Source organism: Equus przewalskii, chromosome 19, assembly GCF_037783145.1.
Source record: "Equus przewalskii isolate Varuska chromosome 19, EquPr2, whole genome shotgun sequence".
In the NCBI taxonomy this organism is placed as follows: Eukaryota; Metazoa; Chordata; class Mammalia; order Perissodactyla; family Equidae; genus Equus; species Equus przewalskii.
The window spans coordinates 25,994,447-26,017,833 of NC_091849.1; the positions used below are offsets into that span (position 1 = coordinate 25,994,447).

The 23,387-nt window shown below is 38.0% G+C and overlaps 1 protein-coding gene across 2 annotated transcripts; it reads right to left on the reverse strand.

Annotated features, from left to right (window-relative positions):
* Nucleotides 1–10,929: 10,929 nt before the first annotated feature.
* Nucleotides 10,930–23,102, reverse strand: LOC103563925 (histone H2B type 1-J). Of its 2 annotated transcripts, none has more exons than XM_070585359.1 (5): nucleotides 22,719–23,102; nucleotides 20,855–21,049; nucleotides 17,610–17,753; nucleotides 14,452–14,520; nucleotides 10,930–14,306 (listed from the first exon to the last, which is right to left on the reverse strand). In XM_070585359.1, the coding sequence occupies exon 1, from the start codon at nucleotides 23,100–23,102 to the stop codon at nucleotides 22,722–22,724; it is 381 nt and encodes a 126-aa protein (XP_070441460.1). In that variant the 3' UTR covers nucleotides 10,930–14,306; nucleotides 14,452–14,520; nucleotides 17,610–17,753; nucleotides 20,855–21,049; nucleotides 22,719–22,721. The 2 variants fall into 2 exon arrangements, with proteins under 2 accessions (XP_070441460.1, XP_070441459.1); XM_070585358.1 differs by having other exon boundaries at nucleotides 14,452–14,524.
* Nucleotides 23,103–23,387: the final 285 nt, after the last annotated feature.

A 23,387-nucleotide genomic window follows, 5' to 3' on the forward strand; every position in this document is an offset into this window, starting at 1 on the left:
ACAGGGTAGTTTGTTCAAATTAATGCCCCAGTTTGTGCCTCCATGTGCATCCGTGCACGTTTATAATCTAATCTATCTATTACAAAGTTCTAGGGCAACTTGTCATGTTCATGTCATGTCATCCATGGGTAATTTCATAATCTTTATGTAGATCATTTAGTCATCAAAAATTGCAACATGATGAATTTCAAATTTCTTTTGCATATTGTACTGGGAAATGTTCTATGAAGAATAATTTTCCCTCATCAAATATCGTGTTACTCTGAGATACATTTTATATAGAAAAGGCAAGATGAATGCTTGATTCTTACTATTTATTTGACAATTTTCGGAATAATTTGGTGTCCTAGAAAAGGAGAACTTTACGAGTTTTTTTAGTATCATTATAAACATGACTTTTTAAAAATTTTATACATTTTAGTATATCATAGTTATTATTTTTTGTGATACAACATACATACAAAGTTTTGAATAAATTATAAGGGTACAGCTCAATAAATTGTATCATTATACCTGTGTAACCTGTAAAAATTAGATCACTGCTTGTATCCCAAAAGCTGCTGTGTATCCCCTTCCAATCATTAATACCTCACTCCTCCACAAATGCAACATTTATTCTGATGTCTACTATCATATTGGTGTTTTCTATAATTGAATTTTACAGAAGTATTTCTTACAATAAGTATTTCATGTGCCTAGCTTTTGTACAGTATTATCTTGGTGAAATAGATCCATGTTGTTAACATTCATTGTCATTGTGGTATGCTGTTCCATAGTTTGGATACCCACAATTTATTTATCTATTCTACTGTTGATTGACTTTTTTCCAAATCTTGGCTATTATAAAATACTTTGTTAGAGATTTTTTCTACATATCTTGTAGTACACATCTGCACTGAATCTATATGCAAAAGTGAAATGTTGACTCCAAGGTTATCCATATGCTCAACTAAATTAGATAATTCAAAAGAATTTCTGTAAAGATAGTATCAGCGCAACTGCAGCATAAATAAATTTCTGTTGCTTCACATTTTTTCCAAAATTTGATATGGTCAGGTGTTATAATTTTAGTATTTTCATGGCTGTTAATGGGCTCAAATTGCCTGTATATTCTGTAATTACCTGATTACTAATTCAGTTAAGTGCTTTTTCCATATCATCATCACTCTTAGACATTCCGTTTTGTGAAGTGCCTCTTCAAATTGCTTGATCATTTTTTGCTTCCCTGTCCTTTTCTTATTGATCATCATCACTCTTAGACATTCCGTTATGTGAAGTGCCTCTTCAAATTGCTTGATCATTTTTTGCTTCCCTGTCCTTTTCTTATTGATTTGTAGTAGTCCTTTATATATTTTGTCTACAAGCTCTTTGCTTATTACATGTGTTACAAACACATCCCCTACTCTATAACTTTCTTTTTGAACTTCTTAACCCCCTAATGATAGCTTGATGAACAAAAGATTTTAATTTTAATGAATCCAAATTATATATACATATATATGCATTTTTGCTTCCTATGTATTATATATGTACAAATGTTTTACTAGTATTTTTGTTTTGTTTTCAAAATCATCTCTCCCTAGAAATCATAAAAATATTTTCCTTTATTAACATTTGGAGGTTATATTGTTCTACCTTTTATATTTCCATCTACAATGCACTAGAACTAATATTTATTTTTAGTGAAAAGAAAAATCAATCAAAATATCTATCTATTTGTTGATCTATCGTATATCTATAGATAAATATAGCCATTTTGGGATTCAAATGACCAAACACCATTTGTTGAAAAGACCATCTTTTCCCCCTTTGCTCTGTCAAATCACCTTTACCATCTACATCAAATGCCCATATATGTGTGGTGCTTTTCAGCTATCTATTCTCTCCATTTGTCAATTATCTAACTTTACAACAATATGCGACTGTCTTATTTACCATTGCTTTGTCATAAGTCTTGACCCCTTGTTCCTCTTTAAGATTTGCCTGTTCTATATTGCCTTTTTGTATTTCCGTATACATTTTAGAGTCATTTTGTAAATTTCTACCAAAAAGAAGGCTGCTGTGCTTTTGGATAATATTGCTTCAATCTACAAATCAATTTGAACGTAATAGACACCTTTAAAATATTGAATTTTACCATGCACATTATACCCTTCGGTTACTTATATCTCCTCTAATTTATCTCAATACTGTCTTATAGAAATGTACCCCATATTTTACTATATACGTTGTAGATATTTGTATCTAAATATCTAAATTATGTTATTAAACATGGTATATTTAAATATGCTATTATATAGGATGTTATTTTTGAAATTCTTTTGCTTACTAATACATTTAAAACCAATTTATTTTTATGTACCAGTCATAGAAAGCCTGATGTTAGTTCATCATGTGGATATTGATTTGAAGAGAAGCAGGTCTGCCATCAGAAATGCCATATTAGGAAATGTTGACCTCACATCAGGGGATGCAGTATTTGCATGTGTGTACAGGTCATTAGACCATACAGAAAGTTCAGTTTGCAGTGAGGACAATCTCTCATACCAAGGGTGCCAGGAGGAGCATAACTCAAACACTTCACCTCCAAATTCTTCCACACAATTTTAGGGAAAGAAATAGTGGTGAGAGGAACGTAAAACTGAGATGAGACGTTTGTATGTGAAAGAGAAAATATTCCACTGAAACGCACTGTTAATGTAACTTTGAACATTTTGGACAAGAATGAATCTTTAATTTCTGGCATTATGGAGTGGGTGGGTGCTAGAAGGGAAGATTAATTGCTGTATACAATGAAGGAACCACCTTTGCTCTACACACCTAAGCTTTATTTTCAGTGAATTTGTTGACAGCATTATGAAGCAATCTCTCCATCTCAAGGACTCAATAATCTAGTCACTCCAGGTAGAATTTTCTGTGACATATGCACTTTAATCACTGTAGATATAGGACATGTTTTAATCAGCGGAATTGTACTGCTGCTACAATATGAACACATTGGATCTTGCTCATAGAGATTCTCATTCCCCGAAGTTCACTCCAAACTCCTTGGATCTTTAGCAGAACAAAAATATAGGGGGTTGCTGGCCTCTGGCCCTTATGTCTGTTCTTTCAAGTTATGGCTGAGATTTCTCCTGCACAACTAGTGTGGCTGTCTCATAAATAAACGATCTGTGGCAGTGTTTCTCACTTGAGGGTGATTTTACCTCATCAGGGAATATTTGGCAATGTCTGGAGACAGCTTTGGTTGTCACAACCAGAGAGGAGCCATCTAGTGGGTAAAGACCAGGCATGATGCCAAACATCCTACAAGGCACAGGACAGCCCCCAACAACAAATAATGTTCCAGCACAAAATGTCATTAATGCTAAGATTGTGAAACCCTGATATATTGTGATAGATATTACTATCTTATAATGTACACACCTATTATATATATTTATATGTGTGTGTATATGTACACAATAGAGAGAGAAAAGTACATCATTGGCCACAACTTTACTCTGTCACTTAGATCAATATCCAACTCCTTATGCTGACTCTCAAGACCCTCCATGCTCTTTGCTTAACTTAATACTCCTCATACTGAAGCTTCAGTCTCTCTCACTCATGTCATATGAGTTCCTATCTCAACCCATTTTTGAGGCAATAAGTGCAATAATGGATATGAAATCATTTGTAGACTCTCAAAGACTAGAGAATAGTACTAATTGCTATTGTTTAATATGTGACTCTCAACATTCAGAAATGGACACTCAAGAAGGCATCAAGTGTAGAACAGAGTTTGAAGGTATTGCCAGGACTAGCAGGTTTTGGAATTCAACTGCCTTCATACACACCCACAAAAATCTATACCCCTAAAGGAAGCATATCCTTATAGCCAGCAGACTAGAGGAAAATGATGAGAGAAAAAGTATTGGGAACTGCTTTCTTTAGCTCCCCTGATTTGGTTCCTGAGTGTGATGGGGTATAGGAAATGGATGATATTCCCAAGTGTCTGCTTCCCTGACACTGGGGCCTGTTGCTGAGTTGGGAATAGAGTCCATGCCTTTAGGGGAGTTACATATTCTCCTGGAAGATAAATATTAGGTAAGTAATTAGAGAATTATTTAATATAATGTTTCTGTGTGCAGTGAAGATCCAGATGAGGCTACGAGTACATAAACAGGAGATCCTTATCCTAGGAAGTCAGGAAAAACATCCCAGAATAGGTGGCATCAAAGCCATGAACTGAAGAGCCACAGGGAGACACGAGTATTTAACACATTTTGACCATCATCTGACTGATAATAATTACGTCACTACTCAAGAAGCCTTCATTTTATCAGGGGTTACAAAATTGCAAATTAATTATTTTGACCTAGTGATGTATGGGCTAGGAAAAAAGGAGCTACAAATTTTTATGGCTACATAGTATTAGCATTTTTTTAGGAGATTTGTTATAAATAATTAATATTGACTTTTTCAGTTTTACATAATACAAATATTTTCTAGTTGTCATTTGTTTTCTATCCTTGTTATGTTAAACATTTTAAATGTATACATATTAATATTTCTTTCTTGTGTTTTTGATTCAGAATGAAATTCATAAACACAAATGAAAGTTTTCTTACACTTTCATAACACAAAAAATAGTTTTCTATGTTTTTCATCCTCATGAAATTATGCTAACTACTGTTGCATACATCAAGTCTTTCGTATTCACCATTAAGTACACTGTTTCTCCTTTTGTACTTCTTACACAAAAATAAGTCTCAAGCGAAATGTTGGATGATGGACTATACCTGCAAATTACCACCCACAAATCCTGGAGTCTTACATAGGCTGGTGAATTTCCTGCCTTATTTTGATTGGCTTTTTAATGGAAATCCAATCAAAGGAGAAAGTAGTTAAGATGGGTGTGGCAGGGTGTGGGTGAAACGTGTGATCTCACCTGTCACAATAAAGGGGGGGCATCAAATCAGAGCTCTTCACATGCAGCTGGCAGTCTTCAGAGCTGGATTCCTGAGGAGAGCTCCTCAATGTAAGAAGAGAGTTTTAATTCTTGCATTCTTTCTATAACTTATTAGAAATCACTTTGATAAGGGATATGTGTTTACTATCGGGGACATTCATTTTTAAAAAAAATAAAGAAACGCAATACGTAGATAGTCTGGAAGGTATAGGAATTGTCTCATACCATTTTTTTTTCTAAGACTGGCACCTGAGCTAACATCTGTTGCCAATCTTTTTTTTTTCTCCCCAGAGCCCTCCAGTACATAGTTGTATATTCTAGTTGTAGGTCCTTCTGATTGTGCTATGTGACCCCGCTTCAGCATGGCTTGATGAGTGATGCCATGTCGCCGGCGGGATCCAAACCAGAGAAACCCTGGGCCACCTAAGTGGAGTGTGCAAACTGAACCACTCGGCCATGGGGCTGTCCCGGATACCATTTTTTTTTAATAGAATTCCTCTACCTCTTGAACCTTGAGAAAATATTAATGAGAACTCTACAGGAGTCCTCCTTAAAAATATAACTGGCTCTGGGGCCGGCCTCGTGGCCGACTAGTTAGGTTCAGGTGCTCTGCTTCCACGGCCCAGGGTTTTGCTGGTTTGGATACTAGGCGCGGACATGGCACCGCTCATCAGGCCACGCTGAGACGGCATCCCACATAGCACAGCCAGAGGGACCTACAACTAGAATGTGCAACTGTGTACTTGGGGGGTTCAGGGAGAAAGAAAAGAAAAAAAAAAAAGATTGGCAACAGATGTTAGCTCAGGTGCCAATCTTAATATATATATGTATATGGCTCTGCCACATCGTGGAGCTATTTAAAATTATGTCAAGTATTATTTGTTGGACATGGGCTAAAATGCAAAGTCATAGAAATAGGGACCATATTTCATGGAGCTTAAAATCTTATGAGGCAGTGAGATATTAAGCAAAAAGGATACTAAAGAATGTATAATTACAAATAGAGGTAAGTATTATTTAATTAAAACAAAACTGGCCCTCTTTCAAAGTAGTGTTTTTTTTAATGGACAATATATCCTTCCTTTTCTCAATGAGTATGAATCATATTTCGCTTGCAACCTCCAGTTAGCTTTTTTAACTGCTAAACTTTGGTCTAAGCACTGAGCTCCTGTCCTGACACCTGAACGGCACTAAACCAACTGCAAAAGAATGAAAGAATCCCAAATAGTAATGAGACACTCAGTCTTTTCAATGACATGACCCTCACTGCTGTGTGTTTCTCCTTTCCTACCATCCATGGCTGAAATCCAAAAAGCATTGACCTGTCTCTATTTTGGGGACTACTTTGAGGAGCCCCACTCTGTGATGTGTGAATACAGTGTCCGTCCCAGGTGCCCTGCCTCCTTGGTGATGGAGACATAAGTCTTTCCGTCTGCCTGGAGTGTTTCTAGTTGTCCTAGAAGAAGGAAATCTGGGAAAACCTGGCTCCGGGCAATTTGGTCAGTCTCATGAGAGAGCTGAAGCCAGCTCTGAACATGGGCCTGAGAATTCAACCTAGGAAAGTGCACATCTATGGTGAGTAGTCTGACCTCCCACCCACTCCCACCCATATCTTACCCTGCTGTCCTGGGCTGAGAGGAGCTGTCTTGCCTGTTCCCATGAAACCCAGAACATATCTCCACTGATTGTTCTGGGAAATCCCATCACATGTGAAGTGACATGCGGTCTTGAGGTTATAAAATTGGTATAATTTTTTAAAATCCCTTACACTGAAAACTCCTAACTAGCAAGTTGCTCTGAGCAGTGCTGTCCCGTTCAAACATAATGCAAACCACATATGTAATTTTAAATTTTCTAATAGCCATTTTAAGTAAAGAAAACACAAGGAGGATTGATTTAATAATATATTTGACTTAACCCAATATATCCAAAATACTGTAATTTCAGCAGACAGCCCTTTTTCAAATTATTGACTGCATCCTTTTAATCTTTGTAAATCTTTGAAATTGGTTGTACATTTTATACTTACACACATCGCAGTTTGAGCTAAGGACTTCCTATCCACTTGTGGCTACAGTATTGTGCAGTGCAGGTCCAGAGAGTGAGATTTCAATCCAAATTGACCAATGTTCAAATCCAGCTCTAATTCTTAATTTTGTTCTCTGGATATCTCTGCAAGTAACAGTTTCTGTAAGATTTAGTGTCCTCACCTGCTACAATGGCTGTATTAACAAGCCTTACATCATAATGGCAAACATAATAAATATCCAAATTGTAGCTGTCCTAGTGAGGGACCCCCGTATTTGTTGGCATTTATTAATGGTGATTTTATACCAAATTAGTGAAAATCATGGCATTTTATATTTCAGTTCATAGTTCATCGTGTAATTGGAATTATTAAATGGTACAGTTAAAAAAGAATTAATGTAATTAGAGACCATCTTCTAATTCAATCAGGTTTACTTGGCAAATGAGAGAACCCAGATTTAGAGCAGAAAGAAATCTGCCCAAATTGGAATGAATATTTCTAACTTACCATGTCCACGATGCTTTATATCAATTATTAATTTTCACCCAGAAAAGATGCCAAGTTCTAGCTTATTTCATCAACCAATACTTATTTTGGGGAATCTTCTATGGGCTAGGCATTTGCAATATAGAAGCAAACAAGCCAGACAAGGCCTCTGTGCTTGGGGAAGCTGAAAGATACTATACCCACTACTGAAAGAGGTCTTCATACCCATTTTTATTGACTTGTAGCTTACATAGAGAATATTAGACTATCACAATTGTACTGATTGATGAGTCATGACAAAGTGATACCACTCCTATAAATTACCTAGAATAAGACTTAGATCATTGTATTTTGTCAGAAATCTTTGGCCCTGCCCTTCTCCACCCACTATCCCTTCCTCATCCCCGGATGTAATCACTACCCCGACTTCTATCACCATACATTCGTTTTGCCTTTTGCCAATTTTATACACTTGGAATTATACTTCAAGAATGATACTGGAGTTGATTTTGTTTTTTGCTAAACTGTTTATTTGTGATATTTATCCATCTTGTTGCATTTAGAAATATTTCATTCATTTTCTTTGCTCTATAAAATTCCATTGTTAAAATATACCTCAATTTAAATACCCTTCCACTGTTGATGGACATCTGGGTTGTTAACTATTTGAAGCTATTATGGATAATGCTGTTCTATACATTCTTGTACTTGACTTTCTGTGACATGTGCATGAGTTAAATTATGGAATTGCTGGTTTGTTAGTGTATGCATATGAGCATTTTTACTGGATACCCACAAACAGGTTTCCACTGTGGCCTTTGCATGTTTGAAGCTATTACACAAATGCTGCTCCAAATAAGCATTTTTGTCCTTTTGGAGGCCATGTGCATGCAGTTATTTGAGCTTTTGAGTTATAGATCATATATCTGTTTAGTGTTAGGAGATGCTGATGAACAGGTTTTCAACGTGTTTGTTCCAGTTTTCCCACACCCTCAGTGCATAAGAATCCCTGTTGTTTTACTTCCTACCATCACTTGGTGTTGTCACCTGGGATATCTTATAAAAAATTCCCTGTTTCTCATTTCACTTTCAATATACATTTCCTTTTGAATGGAAATTTTTAAGATGACATAGAGGAGTCATTTTCAATTTTTTTTTTCTCTATTTGTATACAATTAACGCAGCAGTCTTGCAGGGCTGTGTCTTTTATCAATTTCTATATGAGTTTCTCTTGTTTTCGAAATTTTGTTCTTCATTGATTTATTGTGTGTCTTTTGGACAGTTCCAGGTGGCTGTAAATAGAATAGCTTTATATAACATGTGATATTTTTAGTGCAATTCCTTAAACTTTTTTTCATGTTGTGTTGATCTTGAGGTTTCTAGACACCTTCCTTTTCCAGATCAGTTTTACATTATTCTTCTCAGTTGCCAAAAAAGAAAATGCTGGTATTTTGATAGGCATACAGTTGGTTCTATTAATTAAACTGAGGAGAAATTACCTCTTTAAAATATTGCCTTTCAATCTTCAACCATAATATATACCTTTATTTTTTTCAGGTATTTTAGATTTTTCATTGTACTATTTTAGTGTTTTCTGTGAAAAAGATCTTGGCCACCATTATTAGACATTTCCCTAATTATCATTATTTTCTATCTATTCCAGATGATAGGAATTTCATTTACATTTCAAAATATTCATATAAAGAAATAAGATTGATATTTGTATGTTGTTTTGTATCCAGTAACCTCTCTAAATTTATTAATTCTGACATTCTCTCTAGAGTTATGTATGCATTGTATGCATAAGAAAACAACATCATTTGTAAACAGGAACAGTGTCATTTCTTATCGTTTACCACAATTGTAAATCTTTCCTTCTTTTTCCCACAGTTACCATGGCAGAAAAACTCAGAAGAGAATTGACATGTCCCATTCACCTGAACTACTTCAAAGTCCCTTTTTGACATTCTAAACACACAATTTTTGTGTCACTTGTCTCAGGCATTTGGAGAGGGAGAACCAGGATGGCTTTTTCACTTGTCCTCAATGTCTCGACGTCAGTCATATCCAAAGGATCCCGAGTAACTTGGCCCTGGGGAGGCTGGGGGCTGAGATCAAAGTGATGATGCCCATGCTGAGCATGTTCTGCTGGATGCTGGATGTGAGTACCCCATCCCAGCTCCTAAAAGGGAATGGGCAACTTCCATTATTTTTGCCTAGGAAGGGAGGGATCATTGTTCTAACTTAAAGGGCTGGGTAAATTTTGAGAGAAGCTACAGGAAAAATATTTGAGGCTGCTGCTATGTATATATCGCTTCCTCAGATGACACATGGAATTGTAGCTCACTACATTTCTCTGCATAAGAGGAAGTTGGTCACCTAAAAATGGGAGTGCATTTGTAGCTTAGATGCAGCTAAGATTATCAACATCATACTCATCACAAATCAACCCTTACTCTGGACTGGGGATTTGTAGCTAGAGAAGGGAGTTTGGAAATGAGAGACTAGTGCCTTTGCTACAATGTTTGAGCCTGTTACCTGTTTCAGTACCTGAGGTTCACAGTTTCAGTTCCTAGTTTTAGTGCTTGGTTCAGTGAGTCAGGTTGATTTGGCAGAATTGGCGAATGTTTCTACAAAAAGTGTTAATTCAACCAGAAACCATTTGCCTGAATGTCTGATACAGCTCCTTGTAAAGAACCTTCAGCAGGTAGTAAATATTTAATTGAGTCCAGGCCTTAAAAATCTTGGCTACTGGTGAACATAAAATTGAACTGGACTTAACATGAAATAGGGATTAAAACAGAGACTTTGAAGCTGCTTCACCTGGCTTTTAAGTCTCTGCAACTCCTTGTATGACCTTGAGCTCTTTCCACAAGCTCTATCCTTCAGGTTCCTCATCTGTAAATGAGGATAAGTAGAAAAGATTTTTTTCAAAACTAAGTGTGTTATTATCTATAAAATTCTTGGTACAATGACTGGAACTAATGATAAATTTTTAATGTTGTTTTACTCTTATTATTAGGGTCATTATTAAACTGTTTTATTCTTTGCTTTATTCTATATATCATATTATTATCCTTTCACTGTGATTATGAGTCTGGATCCAGCTATAGCCAATGACTTCCTCACATTCTCTCAAGACCTGCAGAGCGTCAGATGTAGGTTCATGTAGATGAGACTAGAGAATGCAGACATCACCTCTGCTGCTTGTGTCCTGGGGTCTTCCTGCTTCACCTGGAACAGCAGAATGGGCTGTGGTGTTTGCAGTGTGCCTGCATGTCATCAAGGACCTTTCCTGGTACCTTCAGATCTGGGGTTCTAGGTAGTGAGCCTCAGGGGAGGATGTGAAGTTACTGCCAGCACAGAAACTAGGACTCTTCCCCATACAGATCCAAATTTGCATAAAGTAGAGATTTTCCTGGACTGTGATCTGAAAACCCTCCCACTTTTCAATGCCTCTGATGGTTTCCCTCAATTCGCTTTCATAAATGTGTCTACCTCAGATCCACTCTTCTGCCCTGGGACCCCAAAAGAGGGTGAGAACTTGCAACTCATGAAGATCTGTGCCAAAGAAACTACAGATGTTGCAATTTGACCACAGTTCTGTCAAAGACAGGTGATCTCTGTCCAAAAAGAAAAGCTTATTAGATGGAACTGCTGTATCACACACTCCTGATTTCCTCCGATATTACCAGCTATTTATAATGTTGAGAAAACTATCCAATTTGTTTTTCTGATGAGGCGGCCTTGAGATAAGAATTGCAAAAATAAATCATTGGCTTTAAAACCTGACAATTCTAAATACTAGGCTTTGCTCAAAATGGAGTTGAACCAGACTCCAGAGGCCCACTGGTCAAGGGTGGGTTTTGTTTCCTTTTCTGGCATCTTTCCAAGAGCCCACATTCAGGATTCTGCTTGAGGATGGAACCGAGAACCTGTTACTGAAGAGTGCTTGGTTGGCTATTCCCAGACTCTCCCCTTGAAGACTTGGTAAGAAAGACGTCCTGTGTAAGGGCATAGGGCACATGGGGAGGAGGATCATGGGCTCGAGACATTAAGGGGAACACAGTATCCAAGGGTTTGGTAGGAGAGATAGAGGGAAAGTCTGGGAAGAATGACTTTTGGGACCCCATCTGGGCCTGACTTTAAAAGAATTGAAAGTTGAATCATAAGGAGACAATAAAGAAATATTTTATCCCCTTTTGAGATTAAAGCTGTGTTCTTTGTGGTAATGGACACTATATACATGTTCTTCACTCGACCACGTTGCTGCTAACGTACCCCTAACTGAAAAGATGTCCTCTTTCTCTCAGGTTCTCGTATTTATTAATGTTCTTGGCCTGCTAGGAAGTGGCATCCTTACTAAGCAGAAGGTTAGGATCTCATAAGCCACAGAGCAGACATCGGGCAAGTTTTCTTGGGAGGACTTTGCAGACATTTCCACATGTGAACCAGAGTTCTTGTCCCTCACTTGTGGGCTTCTCATACCTAATTTAAAAAGGTACATTGCAAATTTATTTTATCCTATTATATTTTTAGTATGACTAAAGAATTGAATTTTTACTTTTGTTTTTTAAAAAATAGCTATATTAAAATATAATTGGCATATGATAAACTGCATATATTTAATGTGTACATTTTAATAAGTTTTAACATATGGATACACATGAAACCATTGCCCCAATCAAGATGGTGAACTTATCCAACACCCCTAAAGTTTCCTTGTCCCCTTTTGTAATACTTTTCTCCTGCCCTCTCTGTCCTCCATCCCCAAAGGACCACTGATCTGCATTTTGTCACTAGATATTAATTTGCATTTTCCAAAGTTTTGTATAAATAGCATTCAGTGTGTACTCTATTTTGATTGACTCATTTCATTCAGCACAATTATTTTGAGATTTACCCATATTGTGTGTGTGGTAGACAGACCCCCATGAGCCCCACATGCTGGTGCCTCAGGCCTTTGTCTGTACTCTCCCCTTGAGTGTGATTTTGACCTCTAACTTGCGAACAGAACATGGTAAAGATGATGGGATCGTTTCTGTGATTCTATCCAGTTGTATATGATTCAGTCTTGCTAGCAAACTTAGTGGTTTTCCTTTTACATTTAGGGGTATTTTTTTTTCCTCGTGGTTAACCAAGTCCTCTGATAAGTTTTTGAACAGCCTATCTTTTCCTTACTAACCTGATATCTCACCTATCTTATTTCTGCTGGATGAGCAAGGAATGGCATCGACAGCACCCCTCTTCAGTGTTGGTCCTTCAAAGCACAGGGGTGAAATAGAAGCCATGTTGGCTCATGTGGAAAAGTCCTATATGCCAGTGTTGCTCTTCTGGGAGAAATAGAAATCCAGAAAGCAGCACTCTCAGAGAAGGGGGATTTGCAATTTCTTGTTAGCCACAACCCCTGAAGCTGACTAGGCTGCGTGTCTTCCCTCATGAAAGGGTCCTGACTTAGAGAGTAAAATAACTTGAAGTGGCACAATATGTCAATTGCCTTATTTGCTATATAAAAATAAAATGATGCATGTAACAATAAACATTAATGAAAAACATTTATGAAAAGGAAGCAATCAAGAGTTTTAACAAAACCGAAGGTTTTTTGTGGGGGAGAGAAAACTGGGAATTCAACCAGAAGAAGCACTCAGAGAATGGTGGGAAGAGGTGATAATTTGTCTTTGATCTTCTGGTTTATCCAATGAAGGAAATAAGGAAAATTCTTTGAGATCTCCCATTTGGCTACAGTGGAGCCAAGGAATATTACTGCATTCATTTATTTAGAGATATATTCTGTGTCAAGCACTGTTCTAGAAGCTGGGAAATACAGTAGGGATCAAAATAGACCAAAACAGAAAAATACTCCTCTCAAGGGATTTACAATTCTAGTGGGGAGAGTGGTATGAAGATAATAAGCAAAATAATAAGTAAAATATACAGCATGTCATATCTTGATACATATTATGAAGAAATATAGAGCAGTAAGTAGGAACAGGAAATTCATATGGGGTGGGTCAATTAAAAAGATGACAATCAAAGAAGGCCTCACTGACAGGATGAGTACTAGGTGTTAGGACCTCAATGTCTCTCCTTACAAGGAATGGAGCTCCCATCCCAGGAAGGGAACAGGAAATCAGCCACCCCACAGTTGTCCTGACATGGCTCAGCCCCTGGCAGGTCCTCGAAGAGGCCCACTGAGACCATTCTTCTCCAAGATGATCATCAGGCTTATTTTCAGGGAAGATGCTGCCTTTCTGGGGTTCCCAGTGTAGGAGCAGATTTGGCCTTGGGTTACTCTCCTCAGGTCACTAGCTCGGGTGCACCTGTTGAGAAGTTCCAGCCACTCTACTTACTAACGGGAAAGGGTTCAAGCTAGGTAACGAGAAAAGCAAAGGGAAGAACCGTGAAAGGAACATAACCATTGGCCATTTGAGTTAAAGTGGGGCAAAGAGAATCTACATTTATAGATTTGCATTTGTATAAAGAAATTCCAGAACGTACACAGGAAACTAATAAACATGGTTCTTTGTTATTGACGGGGGAGTTGGGCAGTTGAGGACCGGGTTGGAAGCAGGACTGTTTACTGTATTCTTTATGTGCAGTTATTAAACCCTAGCAATGGCCTGCCTGATAGAAACCATAACACAAAACAAAGTTTTAGTTCATTATCCTAATGGGCCACAAGATGGCGATAGTGCATCTTAAATCCACTCCAGCCTGTGGGATGGAAGGAGGGGACTGCTGCTGAGTCCTCCGTCGTGCAGACGCCCTCTCTTCTTGTTCCCTCAGTTCAGCGCCGGAATTTCTCCCTGCCAACGCTTGATTCCTCTCGGTGCCACCCTTTGTTGACCAAAAGTGAAATATGTTCGTCAGTTGGGCTGGCTTTTGAAAAAACTGTTTTGGTTTATGGGGAGAGGGGGAGGCAGAGAAAGGATTATTGACTTATTGAAGCATATGCAAAAGTACACAGAGTAGAATAACATACCTCCCAATGTCCATCACGCATGCTTCAACAATTGCCGACATCGTGCGCATGTTGTTTCATTACCCATGTCTACCTTGGGCGGGCCGAGGACAGTGGAAAGAAATCACAAACATGTTATTTCAATTATGAATATCTTCACAAACATCCTAACAGATACAGAGTCAAACAAACTACAAGATTTGCACACCTAAGAAAATTTTAGAATGATTTGTAACATCATCCAATATCTAGTACTTAAAAAAAAATTCTCAATTGTCTCAAATATTTTTTTACAATGATTTTGCCGGAACTGGGATTCCATTAGATCTACACATGGCATTTGGTTGCTTTATCTCTTTAATTGATTTTAATTTGTAACATTTAACCAAATCTCCAAATAGCTGAGTTTGATCTTTGGAAAAGGACTTGAGAAACTATAAACTGGAGGATGGAAATTCTAATTGCTTATGGATTGCCATTGCTTGTAGACTTTTTCTGTGGAAAGTGCTAAAGGGGGAAAAGCTGTTTTCTAAAAAGAAAAACAAAATAAGATAATACTGATATTTTCCATTCAAATTTAAGTCAAAAAGGGTTTTCCTTAACATCTTTAAGTTTATAATTGAAATTCTTTTATTCTGAAAATCTTAGTTCCTTAGTTCAATAAAAAAAATAATAACTCGGGGCCGGCCTGTTGCCAAGTGGTTAACTTCGCACGCTCCACTTCCGCAGCCTGGGGTTCGCGGGTTCGGATCCTGGGTGCAGAGTTACACACCACTCATCAAGCCATGCCATGGAGGCATCCCACATAGAGGAAGTGGAATGAATTACAGCTACAATATACAACTATGTACTGGGGCTTTGGGGAGGAAAAAACAAGTGGGGGCGGGGAAGATTGGCAACAGATGTTAGCTCAGGGCCAATCTTCCCCCAAAAATAAATGAGTAAAGAACTTGTTTCCCATATCTAGAGACAAAATAGGAAAAGACATCTTAACACTTTTATTATTCTGAATCAGGAACCAGAAGGAAAGAGAGAAGAAAAGAAGGTTTGAATCTACTAGAAACTGACCTCAGGTGAGGTCAAGGTCAGATTTCAGTAAAAGTAGATTTATTAACCCTTTCCTCATTTTGAATTGACATTCACTAATATTTTCTCCTTCCTAAATTAAGGAAGAAAGAACAGAGAAGTATTCATGCTGTGAAATAGCTTAAAAAGAAAATGGTTCCTCTTATGAAGTGTAACACTTTTTTCGTCATGATTTGTACTTTTGTTTAATAAATCATTCCCTACAGTGAGATAATATATTCCTATCTTATCTTCTAAAAGATTTTAGTGGTTTTCCTTTTACATTTAGGGGTTTTTCCCCACTGTGGATAAACAATTGCCCTGATAAATTTTTGAACAGCCTACCTTTTCTCCCTAATCTGATATCTCACCTCTCTCATTTCTAGTGGTTCAACAAAAAATTAGATGTGATTCTTGGCTTTTTATTTAATTCAGTTGGTGAATGTGTCCATCTCTGTGCAACACCACCTAGTATTATAGCTACGTGAGTCTTTTTATCACTAAATCATGATCTACTTCATCAGGAGTTCCTGGGATTTTTTATTTTTACCACCCTGATCTTCAAATAAATATTAGAATTAACTTCCAAATTCCAAAACTAAAGTTAAGATGTTGACTGGAATCACCTTGAATAATTACACCAATTGTAGCAGATCTGACACTTTTACACTATTCAATATTTCCTTTCCATGAACATATTATATCTTTTCATTTAATATCTTTATTTTTTTGGTGAGGAAGATTGGCCCTGAGCCAGCATCTGTTGCCAATTTTCCTCTTTTTGCTTGACGAAAATTGTTGCTAATATAACATCTGTGCCAATCTTCTTCTATTTTGTATGTGGGACACTGCCACAGCATGGCTTGATGAGCAGTGTGTAGGAAGTGGTGCACATGAACCTAACCACTACACCACCAGGCCAGCCTCTATTTAATATCTTTAAATGAGTCTTATGTCACTTGATTTCTTCTTGATCCATTATATTTACTGTAGCTATTATGTGGCTATATTATATATATTTAATAACTTTTGAAAAAGTTTGTTGTGTTATATAAAAATTTAATTAGCTTTTGGCTGGAAGAGGTCAAGGTGCAACTTTCTTCTGTCGTCCCAAATCTGGGTGATCCGACACCCGCCATCTCCACCACGCTGCCTAAGTTCGATGCCAACAAGATCAAAGTCCTGTACCTGAGGTGCAGGGGTGGTGGGGAAGTCGATGCCCGTCTGCCCTGGCCCCCAAGATTGGCCCCCTGGGTCTGTCTCCAGAAAGCTTAGTGATGACATCACCAAGGCAACTGGTGATTGGAAGGGTCTGAGAATTACAGTGAAACTGATGATTCAGAACCAACAGGCTCAGGTTGAGGTGGTACCTTCTGCCTCTGCCCTATCACCAAAGCCCTCAAGGAGGGGCCGGCCCCATGGGCGAGTGGTTAAGTTCCCACGCTCTGTTTCAGAAGCCCAGGGTTTCCCTGGTCGGATCCTGGGTGCGGACATGGCACTGCTCTCAGGCCACGTTGAGGCAGTGTCCCACATGCCACAACCAGAAGGACCCACAACTAAAATATACAACAATGTACTGGGGGTATTTGGGGAGAAAAAGCAGAAAAAAAAAGAGTGGCAACAGTTGTTAACTCAGGTGCCAATCTTTATAAAAAAAAAAAAAGCCCTCAAGGAACCAGTAAGACACGGGAAGAGGCAGAAAACCATTAAGCGCAGTGGAAATATCACATTTGATGGATTGTCAACATTGCCCAACTGATGCAGCACCTGTCGTTGGCCAGAGAACCCTCTGGAACCATTAAAGAGATCCTGTGGACTGCCCAGTCTGTGGGCTGCAATGGTGATGGCCACCACCCTCATGACATCATAGATGACATCAACAGTGGTGCAGTGCAATGCCCAGCTAGGTAAGAACAGCCAAGGAAAATACTTCAATAAAGGATCACTTGAGAACCAAAAAAAAAAAAATTCAATTAACTTTTGTAATTTGAGAAATAGCCATTGAAGGCTATAAACAATGGCCAAAAACCAAAATAAACTCTTTTCCACAGATTGCTTCTCCCTGAAGATGATGATAATTTTCTCACTTAATACAATACATGTCTCAGTCATACCTTAAGGAGCAGGCAAAGTCTTTTCAGTTACAGGAAATAGCTCCTAATCCAGGATCTATTTCTCTTCTAGTTCTATTGTGAGGTCATCTATATATTCTGTAACTGGGAAGAGTTATGTAGCACGAAGACACCCTAAATAAAATGCTAACAGAGAAGGAAAGAAAAAACAGTGATTAGGTTAGTCAAATATATACATGAACTATCAAAAGAGGAAATATGGATAGGCTGAAAATTTTTCTCAACTCAGTTATCCAAGAATGATTTCACCAATTCCTAAAAAATTATTAAAAACTTTATGTATTTATAAATTTCACAGTAACTTACATTAGTATAGTTTAACTTGTATTTGAATATGTCTGAGACTTAGTTGACCTGCTTTCATTGTGTATTTTTTATGGGAGCATTTTAAAGAACACTCGAACTGTCTCCGTTCCAGCTGCCTGCTCATCTCCCTCAAAAGCAGAGTGTGAGAGGGGAGAAGGAAAACAAAAACACATAAAAATCTGAGAAACAGAGGAGTTCAAAGGCCCAAACCTCTTAAGTCAGGACTTCTCACTTCTGTTAAGCCAGCTAGTGAATCTAACTAAAATTGCTTTAACTTTATATTAAAGGGAATCATTTTTGGTAGATCAATCAGATTCAATAGTCATCTCAGTATCCACTAACAGAGGCATTACTCGTTTGGATACTAAAACTTCCAAAAATAAAAAATAAACCCAGCAGAGTGAACCTTTAGATGCAAGGATGGAAAGTGAAACTTTTTTGAGTTCGTTATTAAGAGTAATAGAGGTATCACTTCATTTCTACCTCTTAGTTCTTTAACTAATGTGTTTTGGCAGTGGGAAAAATTATGGCTATTTTTTGTCGCTATTCAGCACATATGTAACATCCAGTTGAAGAGGACTCCAATAACTTGCCAAACTCCTAGATGCCACTTTAATTGAGTTTCCTATGGATAAGCCTGCTGCTTATGAAGGATGTGGTACACATTAAGACTAGTGAGCCCCATGGTTATCTGTGCATTGCCTTACCTTTTCTCTACAAAGTGTTGAAATGGGTGAAAAATAGTGTTGTGAGGTATGGAGTATAAAGTATTCAATAAATCCATAGATAGTCTTGCTAGTAAAGCATGAGAGAAAGTGAAGCACATCCAAATCTAGAATAAGTGTCTATCTCAGTGAAGACAAAGCCCTGCCTCATCCATGACAAAATGGATCCAAGAATACTTGTCCCAGCATATGGGACACTTAGCAGTTTCAGCATCCAGGTCAGCCTAGGTGAGCTAGGTCTGTACTGTAGACTCCATGCATGACCTCTACCACTGCCACCCTGGCCACCTTGTGTACAAACTGTTTGTGCAGGAACGAGGGTGTTGGGAGTTAGTGACATCCCTATGGTTGATGCTGTATGCCTGATTATTGACAGTCTCCTCTGAGACTGGGCCTTTTGGTCAGCATTCACATGGGATATTTTTCTTATACTCTGGGACCTTTCTGAGCATTTCATCTACATCACTCTCCCCCGAAACTTCTTGCGAACAAACCTCCAGCTTTGTCCCCTTCAAATCTTTGCCTATCTAGACAAATCATTAACCATGCACATGAATCAGTTTGGATCAATATCGTAGATCATTTCTCCTTCCAGAAAAGGTAAACAATGAGATGCAATGCTCCCAATTCTTCCCAGTGGCAGCAATTCTTCTCTCTTGCCAACTATCTTTCATGGATACTCCTGAGTGGTTATTATTATTACTGTTTCTAATACTGCCGTTATGATTGATGTCAGTAGTAGTATTAGCTCACATATGTTGATTGCTTACTATATGCAGCACATTGTTCTAAGCATATTAATTAATTAAATTAATTAAAACATATTAATTAAAAGTGTTAATTCATGAGAAGCTATTGTATTCCCTTTTTAAAAAGAGAAAAAAAGTCAGAGAAATTAAAGCAATTTGCCAATGCAAATTTTAAGTGGCAGGGCCAGGTTTCAAACCTAGAAAGTATTTCTCAGCGAACAATTTATAGGAAAAATGTTATTAAAAAATGTTATTTATAACATGTCATTAAAAAACAAATGCTATTAAAAATAACATGGTATTAAAAAATAAAAAGCATCACTATGTTTCAGAACTAGAAATAACTGGAGTGTGAGCTACTTGCCCTAGCAATTATTTTCTTCCTTCAGCACTTGCTCAGGCTGGGTCTTGTATATATCACTTCCACTTGATAATCAAGTGCTTCATAGTTTTGTACTTCATACTTCATAGTTTTGTAGATCTGACAATGTGCAAGTAACAGCAAGGAGCACAAAAAACATGTTCATTTGGTTTCCCAATGTCAAGTGTATAGTGCAGTTTTAACAGTGAGTGAGCACAGACACATTTGCAAAGACTAGAGAAAATATTAACAATGTGTGAAATAAGTTCCTCAGGAATCCATAGTTTTTAATTAAAATTCAGAAATTCTCCTCTACATTTATGTGCAGCATGCAAATATGCCCTAATGCAATGCAAACTCTAAACAGAGCTGCATATCCAAAATTTGGGGACAATATCAGGAGAAGTGACAGTTTGAAATTAAAGCTTAAAATAAGTCAAATCAATGGAGAGTTTGCAAATATAGCTATTACTAATTGGATATTTTCCATATATCATGAAAAACTGAAAACAAAATTAACAAAAATGTACGTTATGATGAAATTAACTTTAACATATCAAAGATAATATTATAATTGAAGAATAGATATCTGCACGGCCTCTACATATAGGACCACTAATCTTTCAACAGACTTCGTCAGTGTGTCTCTATTAACTCCCAGAGGAATGAGTGCCTTTATTGCAATAACCATGGTAGATTAAAAAAATATATATGTGTACAGTAGAAAAAGGAAATATAATCATTTGACATAGTTTGAAAAAAAGTCCTTTACAAACAGCTCACTCATCTAAGGCTATGCCCAAGGCATGATTTTGGTTTGTGATCTCTGGGGATGACCTGGCAATTACTTATAAGTATTTTGAGCAACGAGTATTTATTTTGTGATAAGATATATCACAATGCACATTTTTTAAAATGATATACTCTGTTAGTTTAGCTTTGAACCAATTCTTTAGAAGCTGATCAGCAATGTTTTAAATTGATGGCAATTAGTTTTTCAAGCAAATCATTAAACCCTTGTCTTATTCATAAGGGTACTCCATCAAGGTGCAAATAACCCAGAAGATGAAAATTTAATTTATTTACCTGATTTGTTTATCCCATAGGCAGTTTAATTTTCTGAGTAATAGGAGAATCGGCTGAGACATTTTCAACTTTGTAGTTTTCAAAACTTTAGTCTTTATGAATTGTCTTCTGAGGATAGACTACTGCCTATGACTCTTCTGTCCCAATCTCTCTCATTTTCCCCCAAATTCTGGCGTTTTATTTGATTCCTATACCCTATAAGACAAAGAAACAACAAAAAAAACTATTTGGCTCAGAAATTATCTGATTACGTGGATTAATGGAGAGAATCAGGGGGCTCATGTGACACATAAGATAAGAAATGACAAAAATCCCTTATGTTCTGTTTATTTATGGGACTCAGTTATCATTAGTGTGGGATGGAGACGGTGAAGGACAGGAACTTTTAGCTTCCTTCCTTTACTTCTTTATTTTTCATGTCATAATGAGCGTACATTCTGTATGTGGAAGCACAACAAACAGCAGCAACTCAAGTAGATACATATGAGAACCTATATGGAGGCCACTTCCAAATGCTGGACAAGCTCTTGGAAGAAGGTCCAAAAAGGAAGAAATTTCAGAAAGCAGGTAAGATTGAAGTGGGCCTGGAAACGTGGACAGGACTTCAGTCATGGAGTCAACTGAGTCAGTGCAGAAGCGTATATTCGACACTGCATTTAACAAAATCCAGTTTTAGACATCACTGTGCTAAGATTAGCTGCTTTACTTATATTAGGTAGTAATTTATCTATTTAAATTCATTTAAAATTACTACCTAAACCCAAAACAACCATAGTGGAAGCTTCCAAATGCTTTATAGGTCATGGCTTTTTACCTAAAAGAGACAGAATTTTGAATAGTTACAATCTACAGAAACATTGTTCGTTGGATGACTGGTTCTCATTTATGACAACTTGAATGACGCGGAATTTGTTTCTCCTCACTGGGTCCAGGCAAAGCCAAAAAAAAAAAGGATTTAAAATACTAAGTAAAGGAACTTTAAAATAGAAAGTGATTTTGTTTCAGAGAGTCTGGGATAAATGTCCTCAAGCTTCTGTGACTTCATTGGATCCGAAATAGTCGTTTCGTCTTATAATATTTTCTATTACCTGAACGTACGGCAAAAGGAGAGTAGTATACTAATTAGAAATAAAGCATTGGCATTTCTCAGACTGAATACTACATCCTTCAAATTCCTTTCTCTCCAGCGAAAATTTCGAGAAGAAATAATCTCATTCCCGAAAGGGATAAAACACTAAAGAAAAGGAAACAATGAAAAGCTGGATGGATTACCCGACAATGTTTACTGAAAGAGCCTGCGAGCGCTGGGCTGAGGAAGGCGGGAAGCGGAATCCTCCGCGCGCCCAGCCCTGCGAGTGCTTCCCGGATCCCGGCAACCAATCAGGACGCGGAGAGGAAAGGCGGGCGCTCCGCGGGCAAATTCAAACTGCCCGCGCAACCTCTGCACCGGGGCGCGAATCCAACTCTTATCCCTGACAGATGCCCGGGGAGTATTTGAATTTGCTTCGAACTGAAGAATTTTCTCTTCCATCGTTACTTAATCTAATAGTTGCCAGAACTGGTGGCACAGCCCTACTGAAATGCAGGAAGTTCCTAATGACAGTAAGCTCCGGGCGTTATGTTACTTTACAGAGTTAGAGCTTTGCCAGGGTCACATAATGTTATTTTTGTTGCTAGTGCATATCGAGTTTACCGCGACAGGAAGGATCCTGAAATATTGTTCAGTAATTAGTTCGCAGACTAAATACAGTAATAAGCTACCAAAAAATACCCAGCATATACGGAAAACAAGCACCAGCTCTGTCTTTGAGCATATGGGTGGCTCTTAAAAGAGCCGTTAGGTTTGAGTTTACAGCGAACTCACTGTTTACTTGGCGCTGGTGTACTTGGTGACGGCCTTGGTGCCCTCCGACACGGCGTGCTTGGCCAGCTCCCCGGGCAGCAGCAGGCGCACGGCCGTCTGGATCTCCCTGGAGGTGATGGTCGAGCGCTTGTTGTAATGCGCCAGGCGCGACGCCTCGCCCGCGATGCGCTCGAAGATGTCGTTGACGAACGAGTTCATGATGCCCATGGCCTTGGACGAGATGCCGGTGTCGGGGTGGACCTGCTTCAGCACCTTGTACACGTAGATGGAGTAGCTCTCCTTGCGGCTGCGCTTGCGTTTCTTGCCGTCCTTCTTCTGCGCCTTGGTCACAGCCTTTTTGGAGCCCTTTTTGGGGGCTGGAGCGGACTTAGCTGGCTCAGGCATAATGAGGAACAGCTCAAAAAGCCTCAGAAAAAAAGAAAAATAATGTGAGGTAAACACAAGGTGTCCTCTTTATATAGAACCTCTTATGCAAATAAAGTGATAAAGTCTTGTGTGTGATTGGTGACCATTCAGGAAAACGTCAGAAGTTAGCTATGCCCAATCAGAATGCAAGAATTCCAACCTCGCATATCCATTGGTTAAAATGAATCTGCACTCCTAACCAATGACAAACCTTCTTTTTCGCGCCCAATAAGGTTTATAAAAACTGCTGCTTTGTTCCTTTGC

Excerpts from the sequence above, each read along its gene's own strand:
- LOC103563925 (XM_070585359.1), bottom strand. The coding sequence starts at position 23,102 with ATGCCTGAGCCAGCTAAGTCCGCTCCAGCCCCCAAAAAGGGCTCCAAA.